The sequence below is a fragment of the Ursus maritimus genome, unplaced genomic scaffold (genome assembly GCF_017311325.1).
Source record: "Ursus maritimus isolate PB19 unplaced genomic scaffold, ASM1731132v1 scaffold_12, whole genome shotgun sequence".
Taxonomy (NCBI): domain Eukaryota; kingdom Metazoa; phylum Chordata; class Mammalia; order Carnivora; family Ursidae; genus Ursus; species Ursus maritimus.
This window is the reverse complement of record NW_024423564.1, coordinates 14,327,580-14,354,400: the sequence shown is the minus strand read 5'-3', so window position 1 is coordinate 14,354,400 and position 26,821 is coordinate 14,327,580. Positions and strand designations below refer to the sequence as shown.

The 26,821-nt window shown below is 60.9% G+C and overlaps 1 protein-coding gene across 1 annotated transcript; it reads left to right on the top strand.

Moving 5' to 3' along the window:
* Positions 1-512: 512 nt before the first annotated feature.
* On the top strand, positions 513-25,414 carry CELSR2 (cadherin EGF LAG seven-pass G-type receptor 2). Its single transcript, XM_040626944.1, has 34 exons — positions 513-3,843; positions 8,389-9,036; positions 10,978-11,200; positions 11,620-11,735; positions 11,912-12,000; positions 12,393-12,550; positions 12,950-13,113; positions 13,267-13,392; positions 13,757-13,923; positions 14,220-14,507; positions 14,591-14,765; positions 14,997-15,138; positions 15,296-15,416; positions 16,044-16,227; positions 16,383-16,484; positions 17,216-17,310; positions 17,544-17,753; positions 18,230-18,413; positions 18,521-18,649; positions 18,736-18,916; positions 19,053-19,220; positions 19,319-19,445; positions 19,570-19,770; positions 20,084-20,258; positions 20,551-20,663; positions 20,814-20,893; positions 20,988-21,114; positions 21,207-21,329; positions 21,928-22,055; positions 22,291-22,379; positions 22,477-22,671; positions 22,800-22,970; positions 23,114-23,348; positions 23,679-25,414. Exons 1-34 carry the CDS (start codon positions 513-515, stop codon positions 23,704-23,706), a joined length of 8,793 nt encoding a protein of 2,930 aa, XP_040482878.1. The 3' UTR covers positions 23,707-25,414.
* The last annotated feature ends 1,407 nt before the right edge of the window (positions 25,415-26,821 follow it).

The window sequence follows — 26,821 nt, the reverse complement described above, 5'->3', positions numbered from 1 at the left end:
GAGGCGAGGGATCGTGGGGCTGGGCCCTTGGCCGCGGGGACAGCAGTAGCCGCGGCGGGGACGCGGGGCGCGAGCGGGCGGCGCGGGGCCGTCGAGGACGGCCGGGGTCCGGGTGCGTAGCTCCGCGGGCGCAGGTGGGCCATCCCGCGGGGGCGAAGGGGGCACCTCGGGGCTCAGGGAGTCGGCAGGGCCAGGGGCGCGCGGGCCCCGCGGGCGCAGGTGGCGAGAGCTGGGCGCGCAAGTGGAGGCGCAGCGCCAGCCCGCGGTGGTCGGGGTGACCCGGGCACGGGCCGGGATCGGGGAGCGGTGCGAGCCCGGGTGCGTCGGAGGGCTCCGCGCCGGGCGGCTCCGCGCCGGGCCCCGCCGAGGCAGCAAGGCGCAGGCCCCGAGGGGCGCACGAGTGGCCCCCGGGGACCGGCGCCCTGGCACGGGCATGAGGCGCGGCGGGGCCGGCTGGAGCCGGAGGAGGAGCCGCCGCCGCCGTTGACCCGGCCGGCCGGGAGCAGGGAGAGATGCAGAGCCGGGCAGCCCGCGCCCCCCTTCCAACGCCACTGCTGCCGCCGCCGCCGCCGCCGCCGCTGCTGTTGCTGCTGCTGCTGCTGCTGTTGCTGCCGCCACTGCTGGGAGACCAAGTGGGGCCCTGTCGTTCCCTGGGGTCCGGGGGACGTGGCTCCTCAGGGGCCTGCGCCCCCGTGGGCTGGCTCTGTCCAGCCTCAGCCTCCAACCTCTGGCTCTACACCAGCCGCTGCAGGGATGCAGGGACAGAGCTGACTGGCCACCTGGTGCCCCACCACGACGGTCTAAGGGTCTGGTGTCCAGAATCCGGAGCCCACATCCCTCTGCCGCCAGCCCCAGAAGGCTGCCCATGGAGCTGTCGCCTCCTGGGCATTGGAGGCCACCTCTCCCCACAGGGCAAGCTCACCCTGCCCCAGGAACAGCTGTGCTTAAAGGCTCCACGACTGAGATGCCAGTCCTGCAAGCTGGTGCAGACCCCAGGGCTCAGGGCAGGGGAAAGGTCAACAGAAGAGTCCATGGGCGGGCGTCGGAAAAGGAATGTGAATACAGCCCCCCAGTTCCAGCCCCCCAGCTACCAGGCCACAGTGCCTGAGAACCAGCCAGCGGGTACCCCGGTGGCATCCCTGCGGGCCATTGACCCAGATGAAGGTGAGGCAGGCCGGCTTGAGTACACCATGGATGCCCTCTTTGATAGCCGCTCCAAACATTTCTTCTCTCTGGACCCAATCACGGGTGCTGTAACCACAGCCGAGGAGCTGGATCGTGAGACCAAGAGCACCCATGTCTTCAGGGTCACGGCGCAGGATCATGGCATGCCCCGACGCAGTGCCCTGGCCACACTCACCATCTTGGTGACTGACACCAATGATCACGACCCTGTTTTCGAGCAGCAGGAATACAAGGAGAGCCTCAGGGAGAACCTGGAGGTTGGCTATGAGGTGCTCACTGTCAGAGCCACAGATGGCGATGCCCCTCCCAACGCCAATATTCTGTACCGCCTATTGGAGGGGCCTGGCGGCAGCCCCTCAGAAATCTTTGAGATTGACCCTCGCTCTGGGGTGATCCGAACCCGTGGCCCTGTGGATAGGGAAGAAGTAGAATCCTACCAGTTGACAGTGGAGGCAAGTGACCAGGGTCGGGACCCTGGTCCACGGAGTGCCACAGCCGCTGTGTTCCTGTCTGTGGAGGATGACAATGACAACGCCCCTCAGTTCAGTGAGAAGCGCTACGTGGTCCAGGTGCGCGAGGATGTGACCCCGGGGGCCCCGGTGCTCCGGGTCACAGCCTCAGATAGAGACAAGGGCAGTAACGCCCTGGTGCACTATAGCATCATGAGTGGCAATGCTCGGGGACAGTTTTACCTTGATGCTCAGACTGGGGCTCTGGATGTGGTGAGCCCTCTTGACTATGAGACGACCAAGGAATATACCCTGCGGGTCCGGGCACAGGATGGTGGCCGCCCCCCGCTATCTAACGTCTCTGGCCTGGTGACAGTGCAGGTCCTGGATATCAATGACAATGCCCCCATCTTTGTCAGTACCCCCTTCCAGGCTACTGTGCTGGAGAGTGTCCCCTTAGGCTACCTGGTTCTCCATGTCCAGGCCATTGATGCTGATGCTGGTGACAATGCCCGCCTGGAATACCGCCTTGCTGGGGTTGGGCATGACTTCCCCTTTGCCATCAACAATGGCACAGGCTGGATCTCTGTGGCAGCTGAACTGGACCGGGAAGAGGTTGACTTCTATAGCTTTGGGGTGGAAGCCCGAGACCATGGCACCCCAATGCTCACTGCTTCAGCCAGCGTCAGTGTGACCATCCTGGATGTCAACGACAACAACCCCACCTTTACCCAACCAGAGTACACGGTGAGACTCAATGAGGATGCGGCCGTGGGCACCAGCGTGGTGACAGTGTCGGCTGTGGACCGTGATGCCCACAGTGTCATCACCTACCAGATCACCAGCGGCAACACCCGCAACCGCTTTTCCATCACCAGCCAGAGTGGTGGTGGGCTGGTGTCGCTCGCTCTGCCGTTGGACTACAAACTTGAGCGGCAATATGTGCTAGCGGTCACTGCCTCCGACGGCACGCGGCAGGACACGGCACAGGTGGTAGTGAATGTCACTGATGCCAACACCCATCGTCCCGTCTTTCAGAGCTCCCACTATACGGTGAACGTTAACGAGGACCGGCCAGCAGGCACCACGGTGGTGCTGATCAGTGCCACGGACGAGGACACAGGCGAGAATGCCCGCATCACCTACTTTATGGAGGACAGCATCCCCCAGTTCCGCATTGATGCAGACACGGGGGCTGTCACCACCCAGGCTGAGCTAGACTATGAGGACCAAGTGTCCTATACCCTGGCCATCACTGCCCGGGACAATGGCATTCCCCAGAAGTCTGACACAACCTACCTGGAGATCCTGGTGAATGACGTGAATGACAATGCCCCTCAGTTCCTGCGCGACTCCTACCAGGGCAGCGTCTATGAGGATGTGCCCCCCTTCACCAGTGTCCTGCAGATCTCAGCCACTGACCGTGACTCTGGCCTTAATGGCAGGGTCTTCTACACCTTCCAAGGGGGCGATGATGGAGATGGTGACTTCATCGTAGAGTCCACGTCAGGCATCGTGAGAACGCTTCGGAGGCTCGATCGTGAGAACGTGGCCCAATACGTTTTGCGGGCGTATGCGGTGGACAAGGGGATGCCTCCAGCCCGCACGCCCATGGAAGTGTCGGTCACCGTGTTGGATGTGAACGACAATCCCCCTGTCTTTGAGCAGGACGAGTTTGACGTGTTTGTGGAAGAGAACAGCCCCATTGGGCTGGCCGTGGCCCGCGTCACAGCCACCGACCCTGACGAAGGCACCAACGCCCAGATCATGTACCAGATCGTGGAGGGAAACATCCCTGAGGTCTTCCAACTGGACATCTTCTCTGGGGAGTTGACTGCTCTGGTGGACTTGGACTACGAGGACCGGCCCGAATACATTCTGGTCATCCAGGCCACGTCGGCTCCCCTGGTGAGCCGGGCCACAGTCCACGTCCGCCTGCTTGACCGCAACGACAACCCACCAGTGCTGGGCAACTTTGAGATCCTTTTCAACAACTATGTCACCAACCGCTCAAGCAGTTTCCCTGGGGGTGCCATTGGCCGCGTGCCTGCCCACGACCCTGACATCTCAGACAGCCTGACCTACAGCTTTGAGCGGGGGAATGAACTCAGCCTGGTCCTGCTCAATGCCTCGACGGGCGAACTGAGGCTGAGCCGGGCATTGGACAACAACCGTCCTCTGGAGGCCATCATGAGCGTGCTGGTGTCAGGTAAGGAAGGGCCCAGGTGGTGTTGGGCGGGGGTGCCCCTTGGGGGAGGGCCCGGGCAGCCGTCCAAGGAGGAACCACTGACCCGCCTCTCTTGCCCAGGGCCTGGCACAGAGGTTGAGGGGTGAGAAACAGCTTGGGAAGGAGCCCTAGGAATCCTGGCAGCTGGTGGAGGCCCCGCCTGCCGCCCCAGGCTGGGCTGGGCTGCTTTGGTTGGCTGCCCCCTGCCTACCACCCTGTGACGTGGCAGGGGAAGTGTTGCGAGGCTGCCCTGGCTCTGGCTGCCAAGATTGTGAAAAAAGGCGCGTGGAAGACTAGGGGGCCAGGAGAGCTGGGGGAGGGGTAGAGAGGACGGTGGTGTGTGGGTTGGGGGGGGGAGGCGAGCTGGTCCCCTCAGCACCCCTTCATGCCCGGCAGGCTATTCCTGTGATCTCATAACAGGCTTCTGACAGAGCAGAGGGCGATGGGGCACAGGGTTGCCGCCGAGGGGTCGGGACCCTGCAGTCGGGCCTCTTCTGGCCCCTTCTGGCTCCCGGCTGAGCCCCAGACTGGCTGAGGGGGACTTTGTCTAGTGCATTCTTTTCCCTCCAGGCAGAAAGAGCCTGGCCTGGCTACCCCTTCAGAGCTCCCGCAGGAAGTGAAGCCAGAGCTCATTGTCTCTGTCCAAACAGACCCCACTGTCAGAGGCCATGGTTCGGGGTCCAGCTTGGGGGAGGGGCTGCAGTGAAGCCAGGGGCAGGCTGAGGCCTCCTGGGCCCCCTTGCCACCCCATGGGCTGTTCTTAGGATGCTAGGCCTTCCTTGCTAGCTGTGACCAGCCTGGGCTCAGAATGGGGTGTGGGACCAGGATGAGCCAGGGGACTGGTGGCCTTTGAGGGTACAGCCCCCTGTTCCAGTGGGGAGAGAACAGAGTCCTGGGGCGTGGGAGCCTGGCCAGGACCCAGGCTGGGCATTCCTGCTGCTTGGCCAAGCGCTCAGCCTGCAGACTCCCTGGACAGAGCGTTGGGGGAGGAGAGTTGGGGGGGGGGCGTTCTGTCTTCTCTGTCAACTGTGGGGAGTGGCAAGGAGGGGACCAGCCCTAGGTTGCTGGGTCCCTTCCCCAAGCTTGGGAACCACTGGCACCCCCATGAGGGCCCCTTGTTAGGGGCACCCTGAAGATTGATGGGCCGGGGTACCCCACTCCAGACACATCAGGGAGGGGAAGAAGAGAAGAGTCTGGCACTCCTCTACTGTCACCCCGGGGAGACTGGCCTGGAGGGGATGAGAGGCATGCAGATGCAGGGTGTGGCCTCAGCCCCCAGCCCGCTGCGGGCTCTACCTGGACAGATGCCCCCTACCCTACTTCTCAGGCGGCCATGGGGCCTGGGCATGTGAGCTTTTAGAGGTCATGGACAAGGTTCTGTGCCTCTTAAAGCTTCAGTTTCCCGCCAGGAGGAAGTGAAGGGCTGGAGTTCCTGGATCCTAGATCCTTCTCCGTGCTGGTAGAAGCAAGCAGCCGGGAGGGATGGAAAAGAAGGGGCTCTTCCTCTTGTCCTCCCCACAGCCTGTCCTAGGTGAGAGTGGCAGGACACTGAGGAGGCCCCGCCCAGCCTGCAGGCTCCTACCAGGGCAGAGCCCCTGACCACAGCTCCCCTAGGACAGAAGGGAAGGCCCTGGGCTGGCCCTCTAGCCCTGGCCCCATCCTGTCCCCTCGGCCCTGACCCTTGGAGGCAGTCACCACGGCAACCCCAAAGTTCAGGGAGGCTGGGGTGAGGGAGAATTGACTCCCACTGCCCCTTTGTTTTCCTTCTCTTGTTCTTTGTCTCTCTTTCTTTCCCGCCCCTGCCCCTGCCCATGGGGGCCCTCCTGCTCTGCCCCGCTCCGTGGCCCTCTCCCCATCTCCTGTGTGGCTCTCTCCTTTCCCACTTTCTCCATTGCTGGCTCTTTTCCTGGATCTTTGTTTTCCCGTTTAGTCTCCACGTTCATGCCTGTCTGCCTTCCCCCTCTCTGGTTCCCTTGGCTGGGTGGCTCTCCTGAAGCCCCAATTCTCCCTGCTTTTCTTACTCTGCTGGGACACACAGGAGCTCCTGTGCATGGTCCGGTCAGCACCCAGAGCGGTAGACCCTGTCCAGGCCTGCAGCTTCCACTGGCACATCTCCCAGGGGAGAGAGGCTTGGAGTCTGAATCTGCCACAGTCTGGGACCTGGGACCCCTGTTCCCACCCTGCCTTGGCACCTGCGGGGTGACCCAGGTCAAAGCAGGGGAGAGGAACAAAGAGGAAGGATTGAACAGTAGGTTGATTGCTGGGATGGGGGACCACAGAGGAGGGGGCAGGTGGCCACAGATGGTAGACCAGATGGGAAGCAACAGAGACATATTGGGTGAGGGGCATGGGCGGGGCCTGGGACTGAGGAGGGAGGCACAGGGAGGAGTGCTTGTTCCCAGGGCTTGAGCGGTGGTGAGGCTTCTCTCGCTCATGGGCTTTGACTGCCCCCTCCCTTCCCTAATCAGTCAAGGGCACTGGTGTGGACTCTTGGGCCACTTTCTGCCTGGAGAGACTATCCCATCAAGGAATCACTGGGCAGAGACACCAAATACACAGGAGCCCTGTGTCAGTTCCACGCCTCAGGGCAGGGTGGTCTGAAAGAGGGAGGAAAGTAGAGCCTGAGGTCATCATCTGGGCAGGCTTCCTGGTGTAGGTGAGCTTGGGGCAGGTGAGAGAAGTAGGATGACTGTGGGCTGGCGTCTGGGTAGGCCAGGTGGGAAGGCTCAGCATGTCTGGTGGCTATAGACAGGAGTGGGAAGAGCAAGAGTGGGTAATGACATGCAAGCTTGCTGGTGAGAGCTGGCGGGCTTTGGCAGTCTCAGGTGATGAGGCTGGAGGGTAGGTGGGTGGACGGAGGACGGGGCCGAGATGGGTATCTGCCTTCAGCCTTCCCAGGCTCAACTGAGCTGCCTGGGGTAGTTAGCCACCTCAAATAGGTATAGCGTAGAAACAGAATCTATTTTCAGGTTCCTCTCCTACTCCCACCCCACCCCAGAAACACCATCTCCTGACCCGTTCCTGCCAGGGAGTCCTTTTCAGTATCAACTCAGGGCCCCTGCTGTATTTTATTTTTTATTTTTTAAAAGATTTTATTTATTTATTTATTTAAGAGCGAGCGAGAGAGTGAGAGAGAGGGAGCACAAATTGCAGGGAGAGGTAGAGGCAGAAGCAGACTTCCCTCTGAGCAGGGAGCCCGATGCGGGGCTCAATCCCAGAACCACAGCATCATGACCTGAGCCGAAGGCAGAAACTTAACCAACTGTGCCACCCAGGCGCCCCCCCCCCCCACTGTATTTTAAAGACCACTTCTTCACTATGGAGACATCAACATCTTAGTATTTACTGAACACCTACTATGTGTAGGACATTGTAATAAATAAAAGTATGAATACCTTTTAGAACCCTGCCAAGCCATTTCCTCCTCCCCACTGGCCTCCAGCTTTCATTTCTGAGCTAAATAAAATCCATCGCCATGTATATGTGCATCAGGTGCGCATGGTATTTCTGGGATCAGAGTGTGGGTGGAGTGAGACACTAGAGTGTGTTAGCACCTAGCTGTTTATAAGTGAGTGTGGGGCCTGCAGGTGTGGCAGGCATTCGGGTAATGCGTGAGCCAAGTGGGCGATGAATAGCTGGAGGCCCAAGGCCAGAGGAGAGGTCAGCCTAGTGGGGCTCTTCCGTGGTTTCAGGTTGGAGAGCTGCCCAGGCCCTTCCCTTTCTGCCCCCCAGATCCCTCACAGCATCAAGGCAATGGGTGGTACAGGCTCTGGTAAGGTGGCTCCGCTGGATTTCCTGGGGTGAGCCCCCCCCCAGGCTATCTTCGGCAGCCTGGAGAGTTGGGCGGGAAGAATGCTTTGTGTGGGGCGTTGCTATGGGGATAGCCGGCCTGCGCCCAAGCAGCTACGGGGCTCAGTGGGAGGGGGACTGGGTGGCCCACTGACCCAGTTCACCCCCCCACTCTGCCTTGGTGGGGGAGGAGGGAGCATAGCCAGGGTCAGGGTGATGGTAGTGTTGAGATATAGAGGCCAAGGGGGCAGGATGATTATTTTTGTGGGTATCTCATGGTGCTCTGGGCCCTATAGAAAGGTATGACATAGGCAAAATCGGGTTCTTGTGAAGGGAAGCCCTGAATCTGGTGTAAGGGATCAAAACTCGTGGCTTGGGCAGGGAAAGGTGCACAAACATTAGAAAAATGTACCATTCTTCCCAACGGAGGGCTTTGGGAAAGCTGGGCAAAGACAACTTTTGAAAATCAGATTCCCCTTAGTGTCTATGGGGGCTGATCCCTCAAGGTGTGACTTGCCTACAGGAGACATACATGTAGTTTCTTGGGCGCCTTTTGCCAATTAGAAAAGGGAATCCATTGTGGCATCTGGGCAACGCAGGGGTTTGTGGGCTGGATCTCAGCTCCCACTCCCTTCTCGGGAGTGGCCACCCAGGGCTGCGCAGGGCTAGGCCTATGGCTCGGCACCCCTGCCCTCCCCAGCTGCACGTCAGGTCCTGACCCTTGTCGTTTCTCTGCAGACGGCGTGCACAGCGTGACTGCCCAGTGCGCGCTGCGTGTCACCATCATCACGGATGAGATGCTTACGCACAGCATCACGCTGCGCCTGGAGGACATGTCGCCGGAGCGCTTCCTGTCACCCCTCCTGGGTCTCTTTATCCAGGCAGTCGCAGCCACGCTGGCCACACCCCCAGACCACGTGGTGGTCTTCAACGTGCAGCGGGACACCGACGCCCCTGGCGGCCACATCCTCAATGTGAGCCTGTCCGTAGGCCAGCCGCCGGGCCCCGGGGGCGGGCCGCCCTTCCTGCCCTCCGAGGACCTGCAGGAGCGCCTGTACCTCAACCGCAGCCTGCTCACGGCCATCTCGGCACAGCGCGTGCTGCCCTTCGACGACAACATCTGCCTGCGCGAGCCGTGCGAGAACTACATGCGCTGCGTGTCCGTGCTGCGCTTCGACTCCTCGGCGCCCTTCATCGCCTCCTCGTCCGTGCTCTTCCGGCCCATCCACCCCGTCGGGGGGCTGCGCTGCCGCTGCCCGCCCGGCTTCACGGGCGACTACTGCGAGACCGAGGTGGACCTCTGCTACTCGCGGCCCTGCGGCCCCCACGGGCGCTGCAGCAGCCGCGAGGGCGGCTACACCTGCCTCTGCCGCGACGGCTACACGGGTGAGCACGACCGCTACACGGGTGAGCGGCGGTGGGGGGCGGGGTGGCCTGGCGGGCTGACGCAGCGGCGCAGGCGCAGACCCGGCTAAGCGCCGGGCTGTCTCGTCGCTTTCCAGAGGGAGGTATGGGTTACGCTGGGCAGCCGCAGAACTCACTGGCTGGTCTACGAGCTGCTGGGGAGAGCGGAGGGGGGAGCCCTTCTTCTCCGAGAACCCGCCGCCCCCCATCTCAGGCGGCTAAGTGAGGTCAGCACCGCTCTAGAGGCAGCCCGCTTGGGTTTATAGTCCAGCTTTGCCACTAGTTGCGTGACCTTGGGCAAATTACTGAACCTCTCTGTGTCTCAGTATTTTCGAATGAAGATAATGACTGTGTTTACATCATAGCATGGTTGTAAGGCCTAATTAAATTAATACATGTGAAGAGCTAGCCCTTGGAAGGCGTTGGCTGTGATTGAAGAGACCCCTGGGATCAGGTGGCTTGTTCTGAGTCTCACCTCACAGCTTGACCAGCCCTGAAGCTGGGCCAGGGACCTGGTCTCTCCCACCACTGGGAGAGTTACCTTTCTTTCTTTCTTTCTTTCTTTTTAATACTAATTTTTTATTATGTTATGTTAGTCACCATACAGTATGGGAGAGTTACCTTTCTGAGCTATAAGCAGTGCTTTCCTTCCCAGGCATTCAGGGGAAGGCATAGAAGAAACGAGGGGTTTGGGTGTGGAGCAGGGTTGTTTCAGAAGGTCGTTGTACCTGTGTGACCCTAAGCAGAATAGCTCCACCCCTGCCCAGGTGCTGGAAAAAGGGTCAGGCGTCCTGGTTGGCCTGTGACCTGGGTCTTTACACATTCCCTCCCCAGCCTCTCCCTGGGAGGCTCACTGCCTCTGCTTTGTGCTCCTGACCCTGCCCTGCGGGATCCTGTTTCTCCTCTGGTCACCCCCTTCTCCTCTCCTCCGTGGGCCCTTCCTTCCCAGATAGGTTAGGCCTTATTCTCTCTCCTCCACAGCCATGCTCACTGGCTCTGCCAGCAGTAGCAGGCAGACCCCACCGCCTTCCCTGCTGCATCTTCCTGCCCAGAACTTGCCAGACTTGACTCCTCTCAGCTGCTGCTGTGGGTGGGGGTGGAAGGGAGGGGAGGGCTTGGGGGATGGGAGGGGAGTCTTTGTCCAAGAGGATGGGGAGGGGGGCTTAGAGTAGGCGAACAACAGTTTCCATGGAAACAAGAGCCAGTCACTAGGCACAGGAGCTGAGAACCTATCTCTAGAATCTGGGAATGGGGAGGGAGAGAAAGGGGTGGATTTTCCCATCTGATGTTGTTGGAATTTTCAGCTCCTCCACTGAAATCCTGGTCTGCTCCCAAGGCTCAGTTCCCCACTCTGTCAGCATCTCCCAAGTGCACAGGGGGCCTCAGTCTGGACCCCAGGGCTCGGGTGGGAGTTCTCCGCCCCATTCCTGGGAGTCCCCAGCTTCTTCCCTCCCACCCATAACTCTGACAATCCAAGTGGAAGTCTGGTCTCATCCCCAGAGAGGGAAACTGATCTTGGCGCCTGACAGGGACAAAAGCACCAGTGGGAGGGAGGGAGGAAGGGGGTTTGGCACCAGCTCTGGTGTTGTCCTGCAGGCTCTTTCCTCCATGCACATTCACCCCTGTGGCAACAGAACACCCCCAAGCTTGCTTGGTAGCCGTGACACCAAAGGCTAACTAGGACCTGGGCCTTATGACCGGGGCCCCCGGCGGGCCCGTGTGCTTGAGCCCCAGCCAGGAGTACAGAAGGGCCTGGGAGCTTCACGGAACTTGCAGGGCAGCAGTATAATGGGAGGGTGGTGAGGATGCTTGGGAGAATTCAGGAGTGTTACAGGAGGTGTGGCTGGGCAGGGAGGCATCCCAGTTCCCCTCCACCGTCTCAGGCGCTTGGTACTCACTCACCCTGCCTTTCCCCCTGCCCAGGTGAGCACTGCGAGGTGAGTGCCCGCTCAGGCCGTTGCACACCAGGTGTCTGCAAGAATGGGGGCACCTGCGTCAACCTGCTGGTGGGCGGCTTCAAGTGCGACTGCCCGTCTGGAGACTTCGAGAAGCCCTACTGCCAGGTGACCACACGCAGCTTCCCTGCCCGCTCCTTCATCACCTTTCGTGGCCTGCGCCAGCGCTTCCACTTCACCCTGGCCCTCTCGTGAGTGGCCGGGCACTGGGAGGGGTGAGGGAGGGCGGTGGGAGCCTGGGGTGTCTCCCCGTCTGCAGACAGGCTGAAAGGTCAGGCAGCGAGAGTGCTGGGAGCAGGTTGTTGGCAGAGCCAGGTCGGCAATTAGGGTTGCCTGTGCACTTTGCCGGCAGACCTTCCTCACCCACCAGGGTCCACTGACCACTCCTCCTACACACTCTCGAGGGTGGGGAGCCAGGGTTCAGGGCTCTGGTTTCCGTTCTGGTGTGGGCTCAACGTCCACACTTTAGCTCCGTGGCCCATAGAGCCAAGGGCCAAGGTGTCAGCCCTCCGGAGGGTCCTGAGTAAGATCAGGGGCTAGTTAGGTGGCTGGGGTGGTTGGGGTTAGGTGGGTGCCCCATTCCTTGCCCCCATCCCCAACTCCTGCTCAGGTTTGCCACCAAGGAGCGTGATGGGCTGCTGTTATACAACGGGCGCTTCAACGAGAAGCACGACTTTGTGGCCCTCGAGGTGATCCAGGAGCAGGTCCAGCTCACCTTCTCTGCAGGTGACCCCGGTTGCCCCATGTCCTTGCCCATCCCCCAAAGGCCCTAGGTGTCTTGGCCCCCGACTCCAAGTCACACACTCCCACTAGCCAAACCTGGGTCTGGTTCCACCATGAGCACACCCTCCCCATTCCCAGCCCTCATCTGGTGTCCCAGCTTACCTGGGTCCTTTCCTCAGGGGAGTCGACCACCACCGTGTCCCCGTTCGTGCCCGGAGGGGTCAGTGATGGCCAGTGGCACACAGTGCAGCTGAAGTACTACAATAAGGTGGGTGTCAGAGGGGGTCAGGGGTCGCAGGGCTCTGTCCTTGGCTCAGGTGCTCAGACCAAGGTGGCACTTCATCCGGGGGGCTGGTCATGGCACTTCTGGCTGAAAGGGAGGGAGGGGGGTGCGAACTTGCCACTTGGCTGGGCTGTTCCCCTTCCGCCACCAAGTAGTGCTCGATACTCCGCGTCCTGTTAGGCACGAACTCCAGTGAATGTCGAGGAAGGCAGTTAAGCACGTATGTCACGTGAGCATGCTGTATGTGCACGTGTGTATATATCCACACACGTGTGTACAAAGGGGAGTCAGCAGCTGCTGGTGTCTCTGTGCCTGGCCCATGAACCTTGTGGGCTCCTTGTTCACGGCGCCCCTTCTCCGCCCTTCTCTGTCCACAGCCACTGTTAGGTCAGACGGGGCTCCCGCAGGGCCCCTCGGAACAGAAGGTGGCTGTGGTGACCGTGGATGGCTGCGACACAGGGGTGGCCCTGCGTTTTGGAGCTGTCCTGGGCAACTACTCCTGCGCTGCCCAGGGCACCCAGGGTGGCAGCAAAAAGTGAGCAGGGGAGAGGGCTGGGGCATGGGGCACGGCGTGGGGCCAGGTGGGGAGGGAAGGTTGAAAGGGTGGGCCTTCGGGGCCCTAGAAATGGAAAGCCTTCTAGATGGGGGCCCTCCCTCACCTTGCTTCCCTTAGCCTCTGCTCAGCCTTCTGCAGGGGTGGGGGTCGCGGGAGAAGCGCAAGATTAGGGGATTAGAGCAGGGTCTGGAGGAGAGGTGGGGATGAGATGAGAGTAGCTCCAGGTCGGGGTGCCTCCCTTCCCCTGTGCTGTTCTTCAGAGCCCCTTGGGCTCCTGCCTTGGCCCTTCCACACTCTGGCCTGTGGCAGGGAGAGGGGAGAAGGAAGAGCCAGAAGGCCCCCCATGGTGCCTCATGTTGCCACCATTTTTGCCGCCAGGTCTCTGGATCTGACAGGGCCCCTGCTGCTGGGTGGGGTCCCCGACCTGCCAGAGAGCTTCCCGGTCCGCACACGGCACTTCGTGGGCTGCATGAGGAACCTGCAGGTGGACAGCCGGCACGTGGACATGGCCGACTTCATCGCCAACAATGGCACCGTGCCTGGTATGCGAGCCTGGGGTAGGGGCCAGGCCAGGAGCCCCGGGCAGAAAGGAGGGCTATGCCCGGTATGGGGACGTGTTGGGGGTTTCAGAGGCCCCTCCAGCAGCAGGTTTTCTGTTTGGAGCCCCGAGCCGAGCCTCTTTCTCTCCCTTCTAGGCTGCCCTGCCAAGAAGAACGTGTGCGACAGCAGTACTTGCAACAACGGGGGCACCTGCGTGAACCAGTGGGACGCGTTCAGCTGCGAGTGTCCTCTGGGCTTCGGGGGCAAGAGCTGTGCCCAGGGTAGGAGAGGCAGCCACCAGAGGCCAAGGCCCGAGAGCTGTCACCAATGCTGGGAACACTGGCAGGGTCCGGGCAGGCACTGGGCAGGGCCCAGCCAAGCTGGGCTGTGGGTGGAAAAGCGTGTCTGGGCAGAGCCCCGAGAGGGTAGCACTGGAGACAAAGGACCCAGTCAGAGGCAGGCCTGGGCACAGTGTGGGGCGGGCCCAGGACAGGTAAGTGCTCTGGAGGGCGGGGCCAACGAGGGGAGCGGGCACTAGGAGAGGCAGTGCCCTGCCTCCCATGGAACCACCACCCCTGAGCATCATACCCCCTGCGGCACTTGGCTGCTCCACCCCTCAGAGTCTGCCTTTATCTGCCTCCCCAGAAATGGCCAACCCGCAGCGCTTCCTGGGCAGCAGCCTGGTGGCCTGGCACGGCCTCTCACTGCCCATCTCCCAGCCCTGGCACCTCAGCCTCATGTTCCGCACACGCCAGGCCAACGGTGTCCTGCTGCAGGCTGTCACCAGGGGGCGCAGCACCATCACCCTGCAGGTGATGCGGGGACGGGTAGGGGGCAGGTGGGCCCTGACCAGGGCTGCAGTAGCCTCCAAGGGGGCTGGTCAGAGAGGGCTGGGCGGGGTCTTTTCTCTCCCCAAGAAAGAGGCAGCTAGAGCTGCTCGTTGGATCACTGCTGCCATCTATTGGCCCCGAGGGAAATAATACCTTTTCCTCTGTGGCCTCCGCTGGGCCCTAGGATGGGTTTGGTGGTCCGGACAGGAGGAGGACAGTGGGCTGGAAGAGCCGATGAAAGCAGGCTGCTGACCTTCTTTTCTTTTCTTCTGGTGAAGCTGAGGGAAGGCCACGTGGTGCTGAGTGTGGAGGGCACAGGGCTCCAGGCCTCGTCTCTCCAGCTGGAGCCAGGCCGGGCCAATGACGGCGACTGGCACCATGCCCAGCTGGCACTGGGAGCCAGTGGGGGCCCCGGCCATGCCATCCTGTCCTTCGACTACGGGCAGCAGCGGGCAGAGGGCAACCTGGGCCCCCGGCTGCACGGGCTGCACCTGAGCAATGTTACGGTCGGGGGAGTGCCTGGGCCGGCCAGCGGTGTGGCCCGCGGCTTCCGAGGCTGTTTGCAGGTGAGCGTCCCCCTCTGCCTTCCCATCCTCCCCACCTGGAGGCCTGCTCTAGGGAGGGCCAACATGGCTTCTGTCCCTCCCAGGGTGTGAGGGTAAGCGAGACGCCCGAGGGGGTTAGCGGTCTGGATCCTAGCCGCGGGGAAAGCATCAATGTGGAGCCAGGCTGCAGCCTGCCAGACCCCTGTGACTCGAATCCGTGTCCTGCCAACAGCTACTGCAGTGATGACTGGGACAGCTATTCCTGCAGCTGTGATCCAGGTGTGCCAGGGATCCGGGGAAATGGGGAGGTGGGCGGGTGCCCGGGGTCTCACTTCGGCTCTGCTGTGTGACCTGAGGCCAGTCGCGTGACCTCTCGGAGCCTTGTCTCCCGCACTACAAAGCTACAGCCAGCTGGTAGGACTCTCAGGTGGAAGGAGGTGGAGTGAAGGCAAGTTTATAGAAAGTGCCAGTGCAGGGTGGGGATTGAGCCTCTTGTCTTTACGGTCCCAGGTTACTATGGCGACAACTGTACTAACGTGTGTGACCTGAACCCATGTGAGCATCAGTCCATGTGTATCCGAAAGCCCAGCGCCCCCCACGGCTACACCTGCGAGTGTCCCCAGAATTACCTTGGGCCATATTGTGAGACCAGGTAAGTGGACCGGGGCATGCCGCAGCCTGTCTCTGGGGTGTCTCTCAGAGCCCCGGGAACCGGGCTGAGCCACAGCCACAGTCAGAAGGGCCACACACGGCTGCAGCAGACGGGGGTGGCAGAGGGGGCTCATGTCTGCCTGGGCCCCTCTCTGCAGGATTGACCAGCCTTGCCCCCGAGGCTGGTGGGGACATCCCACGTGCGGCCCGTGTAACTGTGACGTCGGCAAAGGCTTCGACCCAGACTGCAACAAGACAAGCGGCGAGTGCCACTGCAAGGTGACAGCCCCAACCTGGGCCTCCACATAGCCACCTGGGCCGTTGAGGGGAGGCAGTGGAGAAAGCCTACCTGCAGAGAGCTCAGGACTTTGTGCCCTTACTCTGATGGGGGGTGGGGGGTGGGAGGGGACGCAAGTGGCCACGTGCACTTGTATGTCTGCGGTTTGGGGGGACCCAGGACCAGTACTTTACCAGTGAGCTCTAGGCCAGCTGTACTGGTGTTTGCAACCCACTTGGATCGATTGGTGTCTCACTGATGGGCCTCACTACAAATCATTACCAGTTAAGTTTTTTTTTAAGATTTTATTTTTCTGAAAGAGAGAGCGCATGCGAGAGTGAGTGCGTGCTCACAGGAGTGGGGGTAGGGGCAGAGGGAGAAGTAGACTCCCCGCTGAGCAGGGAGCCCAATGCCGGACTCGATCCCAGAACCCTGGGATCATGACCCAAGCCGAAGAGAGACGCTCAACCGACTGAGCCACCCAAGCACCTCTAAATATTTTGAATACCACTCCCAGGGGGACCTGAATTCAGTGAGCCTCCCTCTAGAGGGGCCACAGCCCAAAGGACCCATGAGCATCCTGGAGAGAACCTGAGCCAGTGACCCATGTCCTCCCTCCTCCCTCTCAGGAGAACCACTACCGGCCCCCTGGCAGCCCCACCTGCCTCCTCTGCGACTGCTACCCCACGGGCTCTTTGTCCCGCGTCTGTGACCCTGAGGACGGCCAGTGTCCCTGCAAGCCAGGCGTCATTGGGCGCCAGTGTGACCGCTGTGACAACCCCTTTGCTGAGGTCACCACCAATGGCTGTGAAGGTAGGCTTCCTATGATGGGTCGGTGGCTCTCCTGCTGTGCGCTCGGTCCTGGCGTCCCAGGGAGTCCAGGAGCAGGGGCTGGTTGCCGGCCCGAAGCTGCTGAGGGAGGGCTGGAAGGACAGCTGCCCCGGGTGACCCTGTGTGCTTCCTTGCAGTGAATTATGACAGCTGCCCACGGGCCATCGAGGCTGGGATCTGGTGGCCCCGTACCCGCTTTGGGCTGCCTGCTGCTGCCCCCTGCCCGAAAGGCTCCTTTGGTAGGTGCTGGAAGCTAGAATGTGATGTTGTGGACTTAGCCTCTCATCTCTGGGACAAGGGTGGGAAGCCCCTGGCTGCAAATCCTGGCACCTCTCTCTGGTCTTCAGGTCCTGGAGACTCCGTGTCCCATCCTTCCTGGGCGCACTGTGCCTCTGCTCCCAGGGTTGCCCAGATGAAGGGCACCTGCATCTTGGAGCTCTTATAAAAAATGCTGACAAACCTGCAGTGTGCCTGCCGCGGGGTTGGGTGCTAGAGATTCGGAGATGACTCACACAGAGTTCCCGTCCGCAGCTCGCCCCCCGGAATGGGAGTTATGCTACTAGCAAGGCAGTCTGGGGAGCAGGGGCCGTCAGATGCTATTCCGGGGGACACAGCCCAGGGACGGGGGCTGGTGTTGGTCCTTGGATCGATGACCAACAGAGTTCGTAAGCAGAGGGGGGCAGAGATCCCAAAGTGGTGGCTGCAGAGGGGCAGTGAGGTCTGGGGGCTCGAGGAGAACACGTGCCCCGTGCTTCTAGAGTCCTCATTTGGGCTGATCTTGCAGAGGTCTTGGCTCTAGTGTTCTCTACACCTGTCTTCTTCTTCTCACCTGGGCTACAGGAGGGCAGGGCCCTTGTTTGCTTGTCTCCTGTCTCTGGCACATGAGGTGCTGGCCCCCAGGAACTCAGGCAGGTCCCGGAAGCCTCCTGTGTCTCTCCTGAGGCCTGCCCTCTGGGCTTCCTTCCCCTAGGGACCGCCGTGCGCCACTGTGATGAGCACAGGGGGTGGCTCCCCCCAAACCTTTTCAACTGCACATCAGTCACCTTCTCAGAGCTGAAGGGCTTTGTAAGTGAACCTCCCCATCTCTAGCTCCTCTCTCCCCTCCCTGCTGTCAGCTTTGAGAAAGGGGCTTCTGGAGTTCCAGCCCCTGCCTCCTGGGGCCTCCACCCAGAGTGGCCATTTCTCCCATTTCCTGAGGCCCTTTTATTCCCGAGTTCCAGCTCTGCCCTCTGGGGACCTCACTGCTGCCCTCCTGTGCTGACCTCCCTTGCTCCCTGTCCTGTCTGGCTCCATCCTAGGCCGAGCGGCTGCAGCGGAACGAGTCGGGTCTGGACTCGGGGCGCTCCCAGCGACTGGCCCTGCTCCTGCGCAATGCCACACAGCACACGGCTGGCTACTTCGGCAGCGACGTCAAGGTGGCCTACCAGCTGGCCACACGGCTGCTGGCCCACGAGAGCGCCCAGCGGGGCTTTGGGCTGTCCGCCACACAGGATGTGCACTTCACCGAGGTGGGGCTTGGCTGGGGCAGGGCTGGCTGGTTAGATGGGGGTCATGGTGAGTGAGCCTGTTCCTGGGGCAACTTGGGGGCCATCCCTGCCTTTGTGGAGGGACCTCCAAGCTGGCATGAGGCCTCCAGGAGCTCCCTTGAGCCGTGGAATTTAGAGCAACTCTTTCCAGCCCTTTTCCTAGTAAGGTGTTGATAGAAACTAATGTTTGTTATTGGGGCCTGGTGTGACCAGGTTCCTCGGAGCAGGGGCCCTGCCCACTGTGCCACAGTGGGGAGGAATGAGCATCTAGTACCTACGTAGGGGTCCAGGCCCAGGGCCCCGAAGCTTTTAGTTGCAGAGGAGGAGGGAAGGTTTGAGGGAGGGGCGTGGTTCGGGTGGGTGGCCGGCGGGGGTAGCCAGGGCTGAGCGGGGCACAGGTGGGCCTGGTGGGGGGATGAGGAGGTGTGGGGCCATACGCGTGACCACTCCCACCCTAGAACCTGCTGCGGGTGGGCAGTGCCCTCCTGGACGCGGCCAACAAGCGGCACTGGGAGCTGATCCAGCAGACGGAGGGAGGCACCGCCTGGCTGCTCCAGCACTATGAGGCCTATGCCAGCGCCCTGGCTCAGAACATGCGGCACACCTACCTGAACCCCTTCACCATTGTCACGCCCAACATTGGTGAGGCTGGGTCAGGGCGGGGTTTGTGCACAGAATCCCGGGCACGAGTGGCTGTGCTGGGGGCCTACGTGCCAGCCCCAGGGTCTGACCTGTGACCCTCTCCTTAGTCATCTCTGTAGTTCGCTTGGACAAGGGGAACTTTGCTGGGGCCAAGCTGCCCCGCTACGAGGCGCTGCGGGGGGAGCGGCCCCCAGACCTGGAGACAACGGTCATTCTGCCTGATTCTGTCTTTCGAGGTCAGTGGGGAGCTATGGGGTGGGCCAGGGGCCAGGCTGGGGCATCTGTGCAGGGCCCAGCTGAGTGGATAGTGTCCTGATCCCAGAAACAGCCACTGTGGTCCGGCCTGCGGGCCCCGGAGAGGCCCAGGAGCCAGAGGAGCTGGCCCGGCGTCAGCGGCGGCACCCAGAGCTGAGCCAAGGTGAGGCCGTGGCCAGTGTCATCATCTACCGCACTCTGGCCGGGCTGCTGCCCCATAACTACGACCCGGACAAGCGCAGCCTGAGGTGAGCCGCCGAGGGGACAAGGGGGACCTGGGGGTGCAGGCTGGGCGGCCAAGCCATGAGGCATAGAGAGAGGCCGGGGGCTGGGGGTATCCCCGAGACTGCCCTAGTGACCATACGCCTGCCTGTTCCTCATCAGAGTCCCCAAACGGCCAGTCATCAACACGCCTGTGGTGAGTATCAGCGTCCATGACGATGAGGAGCTTCTGCCCCGAGCCTTGGACAAGCCGGTCACGGTGCAGTTCCGGCTGCTGGAGACGGAGGAGCGCACCAAGCCCATCTGCGTCTTCTGGAACCATTCCATCCTGTGAGCCTGCGCTGCCCTACTCCCAAGGCTTTGGGCGGAGAGCCAGGCCCCTGGGTGCCTTACCCTCCTTGTCTCCTGACCCTGCCTCCCTCCCGCAGGGTCAGTGGCACTGGTGGCTGGTCAGCCCGAGGCTGCGAGGTCGTCTTCCGCAACGAGAGCCACGTTAGCTGCCAGTGCAACCACATGACGAGCTTCGCCGTGCTCATGGACGTGTCCCGGCGGGAGGTTGGACCCACATTGGGGTGGGGGGTGCAGCCGTGGAGCTAGGGGTGGGGGCCCAGGGCCCTGGGCTGGAGGCTCAGGCCCCGCCCTTCCTAATTCTCCTGGCCTCCTGCCACCTGCCCCGCAGAATGGGGAGATCCTGCCGCTGAAGACACTGACATACGTGACCCTAGGGGTCACCTTGGCTGCCCTGCTGCTCGCCTTCCTCTTCCTCACCATCCTGCGTGCCCTGCGCTCCAACCAGCACGGCATCCGACGGAACCTGACTGCTGCTCTGGGCCTGGCGCAGCTGGTCTTCCTCCTAGGAATCAACCAGGCTGACCTCCCTGTAAGATGTCTCTCCTCACCCAGAAACTGTCCACAACTGCCAGTCCTCTCGGCTCCCTAGGAGTCCTCCCCAGCTCCCTGCCCCGGTCCCTGCTTCTGCAGCAGGGGCTCTGAGAGAACGCAGCCCAGCTCCCAGCCCACAGTTTCCTCTTCTCGGGCTCCCCCTCACTTCCCTGGCACCCGAGAAGTACCTCCCTCTGGCCCACACTTCCTGAAGCACCCCCAACACCCCAGCCCTCCCCTACTGCCTGAGAAGATGAAATCCGTGCCCTGGGGGTGCCCCAGTCACTGACCTGGCGTGGCCGGGCCCCCAGTTTGCTTGCACAGTCATCGCCATCCTGCTGCACTTCCTGTACCTCTGCACCTTCTCCTGGGCCTTGCTGGAGGCCCTGCACCTGTACCGGGCGCTCACCGAGGTGCGCGACGTCAACGCCGGCCCCATGCGCTTCTACTACATGCTGGGCTGGGGCGTGCCCGCCTTCATCACAGGTACCCCCACCTCCTTCCCGGGCCCGAGGCTCTACATCTCTAGGCCCGGGGTCCACCTTCATGCCACGCTCTTCCCACCCACATCCCCATGCCCCAGGCCAAGTCGTCCTCTCAGCCCCTGAGGCTTCCCACCAGGGGTTGGGTCCCCCGTCCTAGAGGGTCAGCATGGTCACAGGAACACAGGGTGGGTGGAGCCCTTCATCCTCGGCGCCTGCCCGTGGGTCCACATGACACCTGACTGATTCCCGAGGTCCTACCACCCCTTCCCCTGCTGTTGTCACCGTACCCCCAGGTCTAGCCGTGGGCCTGGACCCTGAGGGCTATGGGAACCCTGACTTCTGCTGGCTCTCCGTCTACGATACGCTCATCTGGAGTTTTGCTGGCCCCGTGGCCTTCGCGGTCTCGGTAGGTGCTAGAAAGTGGGCTGGGGGCGAGCAGGCTGCGTATGTCCTCAGGACCCCCTGTAAGAATGGTGCAACTGCTGGGCCCCCATGGGGTGGGGTAGAAGCTGTCTGTCCCCTGATGACCCCCCTCCCCCATCCCCTCTCCCGCTAGATGAGTGTCTTCCTGTACATCCTGGCAGCCCGGGCCTCCTGTGCTGCCCAGCGGCAGGGCTTTGAGAAGAAAGGCCCCGTGTGAGTATGGGGTGTGGGTGCCTGGGCAGCAGGCAGTGGGCAGGCAAGGGCGCAGGGGACCTCTGGGCCGGGCTCACAGCCTCCCCCTCTCTAGCTCGGGCCTGCGGCCCTCCTTCGCTGTCCTCCTGCTGCTGAGCGCCACGTGGCTGCTGGCGCTGCTCTCTGTCAACAGTGACACCCTCCTTTTCCACTACCTCTTTGCCGCCTGCAATTGCGTCCAGGTACCTGGCTGCACCCCGTGGGGTGGGAGGTGAGGCCTGGCCGTGGGGTGCCCAGACGGGCACTTAGACAGCCGCTGCCTGTTGCCTGCCAGGGCCCCTTCATCTTCCTCTCCTACGTGGTGCTTAGCAAGGAGGTCCGGAAAGCACTCAAGTTTGCCTGCAGCCGCAAACCCAGCCCCGACCCTGCGCTGACCACCAAGTCCACCCTGACCTCGGTGAGGGAGCCGGGGACCGGGGAGGTGGATGATTTCTGGGGCCGGGAGGAAGAGGCGGGAGCCCCAGGGAGCTCGCTCTCTGTGCTTTGGGCCCCACTTTTTCTTCATCCTTACATCCTTTTCTGGAAGGAGGGAGGGGTGGGAAAATGGTATGTGTGGCCTGGGAAGAGTGGGATTTGGGGGTGGGGAGGAGGATTTTGACTCAGGAGAGATGGGAGTGGAGCTAGGAAGAATAAGTTGGGGAAGGGGCCAGACAGGTGATGCAGTCACGGATACCCAACATCAGAATCCCTGGCGCATCTTGGTAAATTTTCTATCTCCCAGCACATTCTTGGGAGGTCATTTTTTACCAGGACGCCCTGTCATGTAGCCAAGTCCAGGGTACTTGGGGTGCCCAGGGCTGGCACAGCTACAGCAGAGTTACAACCACTACTGGGCCCTGATATGGGGGGCAGCTGAGATGTGGGGTCTCTCTCTTCCAGACCTGGGTGTGTGGGAGGTAGGCCTTAGGGCAAGCTCCCTCGACCCTTCCACCCCCCCATCCTGGGGCCACCCCATGCTGCTCCCCCACTTACTGATCTCTCTGTTCCCTGCCTAGTCCTACAACTGCCCCAGCCCCTATGCGGATGGGCGGCTGTACCAGCCCTATGGAGACTCAGCCGGCTCTCTGCATAGTGCCAGCCGCTCGGGCAAGAGTCAGCCCAGCTACATCCCCTTCTTGCTGAGGTGAGTGCTGGTGTTGGGGGCGTCGGCAAGGGGAGAAGAGCACCACCCATGCTGGAAGCCAGGCCAGCCATCTACTGGGAGTTGAATAGCATACAGGATGGCTGACACGGGTGGCAGCTTAAATTAGAAGCAGGAGGGGCACGGGGCAGGGCCTGGGAAACCTAGGAGAGAGAAAAGAACGGGACACTGGGCAAGGGGCTGGGCTGACCCCTCCAGCGTCGTCTTGTCTTTTCAGGGAAGAGTCTACACTGAACCCTGGCCAAGGGCCCCCTGGCCTGGGGGACCCGGGCAGCCTATTCCTGGAAGGTCAGGACCAGCAGCATGGTGAGAAAGGAAGCTCCTGGTGGCCAGTGGGGGACAGCTGCATGGCTTTTGTGGAAGGTGTGCAGGTGTCAGCCCTGATCTCTCCCCCATCTCCCAGACCCCGACACAGACTCTGACAGTGACCTGTCCCTGGAAGATGACCAGAGTGGTTCCTATGCCTCTACTCACTCATCAGACAGCGAGGAGGAGGAAGAGGAGGAGGAGGAAGAGGCCGTCTTCCCTGGAGAGCCGGGCTGGGACAGCCTGCTGGGGCCTGGCGCTGAGAGACTGCCCTTGCACAGTACCCCCAAGGGTGGGCCAGCGCCAGGGCTGTGGCCTTTGAGGGGGCAGTGGGAGGGCAGAGAGGCAGGGATTCCTCGGGTGGTGACTTTCCTAGCTGTCTGCCTTCTCTGGGCCTTACCTACTTCCTTTCTCCACCAGATGGGGGCCCAGGGCCCGGGAAGGCCCCCTGGCCAGGAGACTTTGGGACCACAACAAAGGAGAGTAGTGGCAATGGGGCCTCTGAGGAGCGCCCATGGGAGAATGGAGATGCCCTGCCTCGGGAGGGGTCCCTTGGCCCCCTTCCAGGCCCCTCTGCCCAACCTCACAAAGGTGAGTGGGGCATGCCCAGCTGCCATGCTCCCCCACTGGGCAGCCTCACACCTCACATTTGCCCTGTGGCTGGTAGGGCTCCCTAGAGCAGCCCCATGATCCCCCCACCTGCTTCTCATGGCGCCTGCTCCCCCGGCCCACAGGCATCCTCAAGAAGAAGTGTCTGCCCACCATCAGTGAGAAGAGCAGCCTTTTACGGCTCCCCCTGGAGCAAGGCACAGGGTCTTCTAGGGGCTCCTCAGCCAGCGAGGGCAGCCGGGGCGGGCCCCCTCCCCGCCCTCCACCCCGGCAGAGTCTCCAGGAGCAGCTGAACGGGGTCATGCCCATCGCCATGAGTATCAAGGCGGGCACGGTGGATGAGGACTCGTCGGGCTCCGAGTGAGTGGGGCTGGCTGGGTGGGACAGGGTGCACCCCACAGAGGCCCCGGCTGGGCTCAGAGCCGCTTCCAGGCCTCCCCAGGCTGCTCTGGTAGGCAGTCGGGGGACGAATGGGCTGGCGTAGCCCAGCTCTCTTACTGTGACGTGCCCACAAACCATGGTGGCCCATGGGGTCAGCTCAGCCTGCATCAGGCCAAGCGAGGGGGGGGTGGGGAGCTGGGGTTGGTTGCTTTCCTGTTTCCTTCTCCTGGTGAAAGCTTCTCACTGTCTTCTCTGCTCCGACTAACCCCTGTCTGCCTTTTCTGTCACTTTCCTTTCCTGCCTCTCCAGATTTCTCTTCTTTAACTTCCTGCATTAACCCTGGGCCGGTGGTTCCTACACCCTGAGGCTCCCTTACCTTCCCCAGCTGCACTCATGCCCCCACTCCTGTCTTGTGCTTTATCCTGCCCCCGCTCCCCACCGCCTGCCCGCAGCAGCGACGAAACGTCCATCTGAGGAGCCTGGGCCTTGCCGGGAGGGGCACCCCACCCCACCCAAGGCCACCTAGTGCCAACTCCCTCCCCCACCATCCCCTTCACTGCACTTTGGACCCCTGGGGCCAACATCTCCAAGACAAAGTTTTTCAGAAAAGAGGAAAAAAAGAATTTAAAAAAGGATCTCCACTCTTCATGACTTCAGGGATTAATTTTTTTTATATGCTGGAAACGGACTCCCCTTTCCCTTCCCAAAGAGGATAGGACCTCCCAGGATACTTCCCAGCCTCTCCTCAGTTTCCCATCTGCTGTGCCTCTGGGAGGAGAGGGACTCTTGGGGGGCCTGCCCCTCATTTGCCATCACCAAAAGGACAGGACAAAGCCACATGCACCCAGGGCATCGAGCCCTGCAGGCTGCACCCCGGCGGGCCTCAGTATGGTGAGGGCGTCAAGGTCGAGGGCACTCCTCACCCTGCCTATGCTGCCCCTCCCAGGAACTGAAAAAGCCCCGTCCGGAGAGGGGGCAGAAGGACTCCACGCCCCCGGACCCCCAAATGCTGCATGAACACATTTTGAGGGGAACCCGTGCCCCTGGGCGGAGGCCGGGCCATCCCTGCCCCTCTCCTTTCCCTGGACTCTGGCCACGTGCCGCAGCCCAGGCGTCTGCTCAGTTCGCTGACCCAAAAGTGCTTCATTTCCCTGCCTGACCCACACGGGGAAGGCCAGTCATGTGTTCAGTTGCGCTTCTTTGCTGTGGTGTGGGTGGGACGGGGAGGAAGAGTGAGTCCAGGGCTGGCTTAGTTGCCCCCAGAAGTCTCAAGCACACGTCTCAAGTCTGCACTCTGGTGTCCACGCAGCCACCCCTGCCAAGATCAGACAAATCCCACTCTGACCTGCTGTGGCCTCTGAGACGTGTTCTATTTTTAACCCCTTTTCGGAATTGGCTCTCTTCTTCAAAGGACCAGGTCTTCTTCCTCTTTCTCCCCCTCTCCCACGCCCATCCCCAGCTCCCTGCGAAGAGAGAGTTAATATATATTTTTATTTATTTGCTTTTTGTGTTGGGATGGGTTCGTGTCCAGTCCCAGGGGGTCTGACGTGGCCGTGACGGGTTGGGTGTGTACCCAGCAGCCCTGGCGCGGGGAGCCGGAGGCCCTTCCCCTTGCTCCAGGCTGTCATCTCCTGCCTCCTCTCCTCCCGCCGCCTCAGTTTTGCCAACCGCCGTTCGTTTGAGTTACCTTGTACACTGAGCATGTATCCCCACTTGTCACTGACTTTCCTCTGGAGCAGGTGGCTAGAAAAAGAGGCTATGGGTGGAAAAAAAATGTTTCTGTTTCTCACGTGTAAGGCTGGTTGCTGGCTTTTCTGCCATGGATTCTCCCCCTGAACTCTTCCCTCAGCAATTCCTACAAAGGGTTAAAAATTTAACTGGTTTTTAACTACTGATGACTTGACTTAAAAAATACAAAGATGCTGGATGCTAACTTGATACTAACCCTCAGATTGTACAGTTTGATTGTTATACTGTAAATATAGTAGGGTTTTGTGTTCGTTTTTTTCATTTCCCCATACTGCTGAATAAACTATAGCTCTGTGCGGGTTGAGTGCTGTCATCATGTGCTTCTGTGCGGTGCCCTGTGCTTCCGGAGGGAGGCTCTGGAAAACAAGACCAGGCAGGGCCCTAGGAGACCAGGGCGGTCAGGGGCCTTGGGTGTCTAAGTGGCCAATGAGCTGGCCCCACTACCAGCACCCCAGCAGTGCTCCCCAGAGAGCCTCATCAGCACAGAGCCCATGTCCTGGCATGTCCAAGGAAGATGTGGCAGGTGGCAGGAGAGTATCCTTTTCATCAGAACAGGAGGGACTTGTGGCACTGGAAAGGCTGTGAAGAGCTGGCAGGTTTCCAGTCCAGCCCCTTAGGGCTGAGTCCTGGGACAGAATTCAGGAGACAGGGATGGCAGAGTGGCTGAGTGGCTCGGTGACTAGGTACCCCCTGACTCCACTCCTCTGGGTCATTTTGTGTGTTTTCCCATCGGAAATGAACTAACAATCCACACTCAAGCCACCTCTGTGTTCTGCAACATTACTTCTGTTCCCAAGTTTTGTGTTTTTCAAAGCTCAGTTCAGCACACTAGCTAAGGAGTTAACATGGGAGCCATAGAGGGTAGTGATTAAGAGCACAAACCTTGGAACCAGACCCAGTGACTTAAGCACTCTGAGCCTTAGTTTCTCTGCCTGCAATATGAGGATGATAATAGCATCTGCCTAATTGAGCTTTTATGAGAATTAAATGAGTTAAAACGTGTAAAGTGCTTAGAAGAGTTCACAGTGCACAGTAAGAGGCCAGTAAACGTTGGCCTCCCTCGTTGCTACTGGGGAGGGGTGAGGGGTAGTGCATACAGAGAAAAAGAGAAAGCCAGACCCAAAGGGAAGGAAGTAAGCAGGTAGCTGAGCAAGAAGGGCAGCTGTGGCAGGCGGGCCTCCTCGCCAGCTGGCAAGGTCTACTGGATGTTGCTTAAGCCGGTTTTGTTACAGGATGGAGGCGGGGCAGGTGGGGGTTATGAAATTCCACACTGATCAAGGGCGAAGGGAACATGTCTTGTCCTTTCTGGCCACCAGGTGGCAACAACACACAGGTCTGCCACTCGTTTCACCTCCCAAGCCACACACATGTGCCATCTGCTGGCCACACCTCAGTGCTTGCCTAGGCACGCTGGCCTTGCAGGGCTTCTGCCGGATCAGGGAGTCACCAAGGACCCCACTCACCAGATGCCAGCGCAGGACTCAGCTGGAGAGCACACCTGAGGTTTTCTTGCCTCTGCCAAATTTCTCCAGAGCCAAATAACTCGGTGTGTTTCCACATCCCCTCCCCCAGCTCAATTCTTAGAATCCCAGAGGCTGTAGGAGTTGCCGCAGGAGGCTCAGGGAAAGGAACGAAGGCCTGGGCGGCTGCCACTGTGGTACAGGTAAATGTATTGTGAACCTGAAGATCAGCTGTAAAAAGGA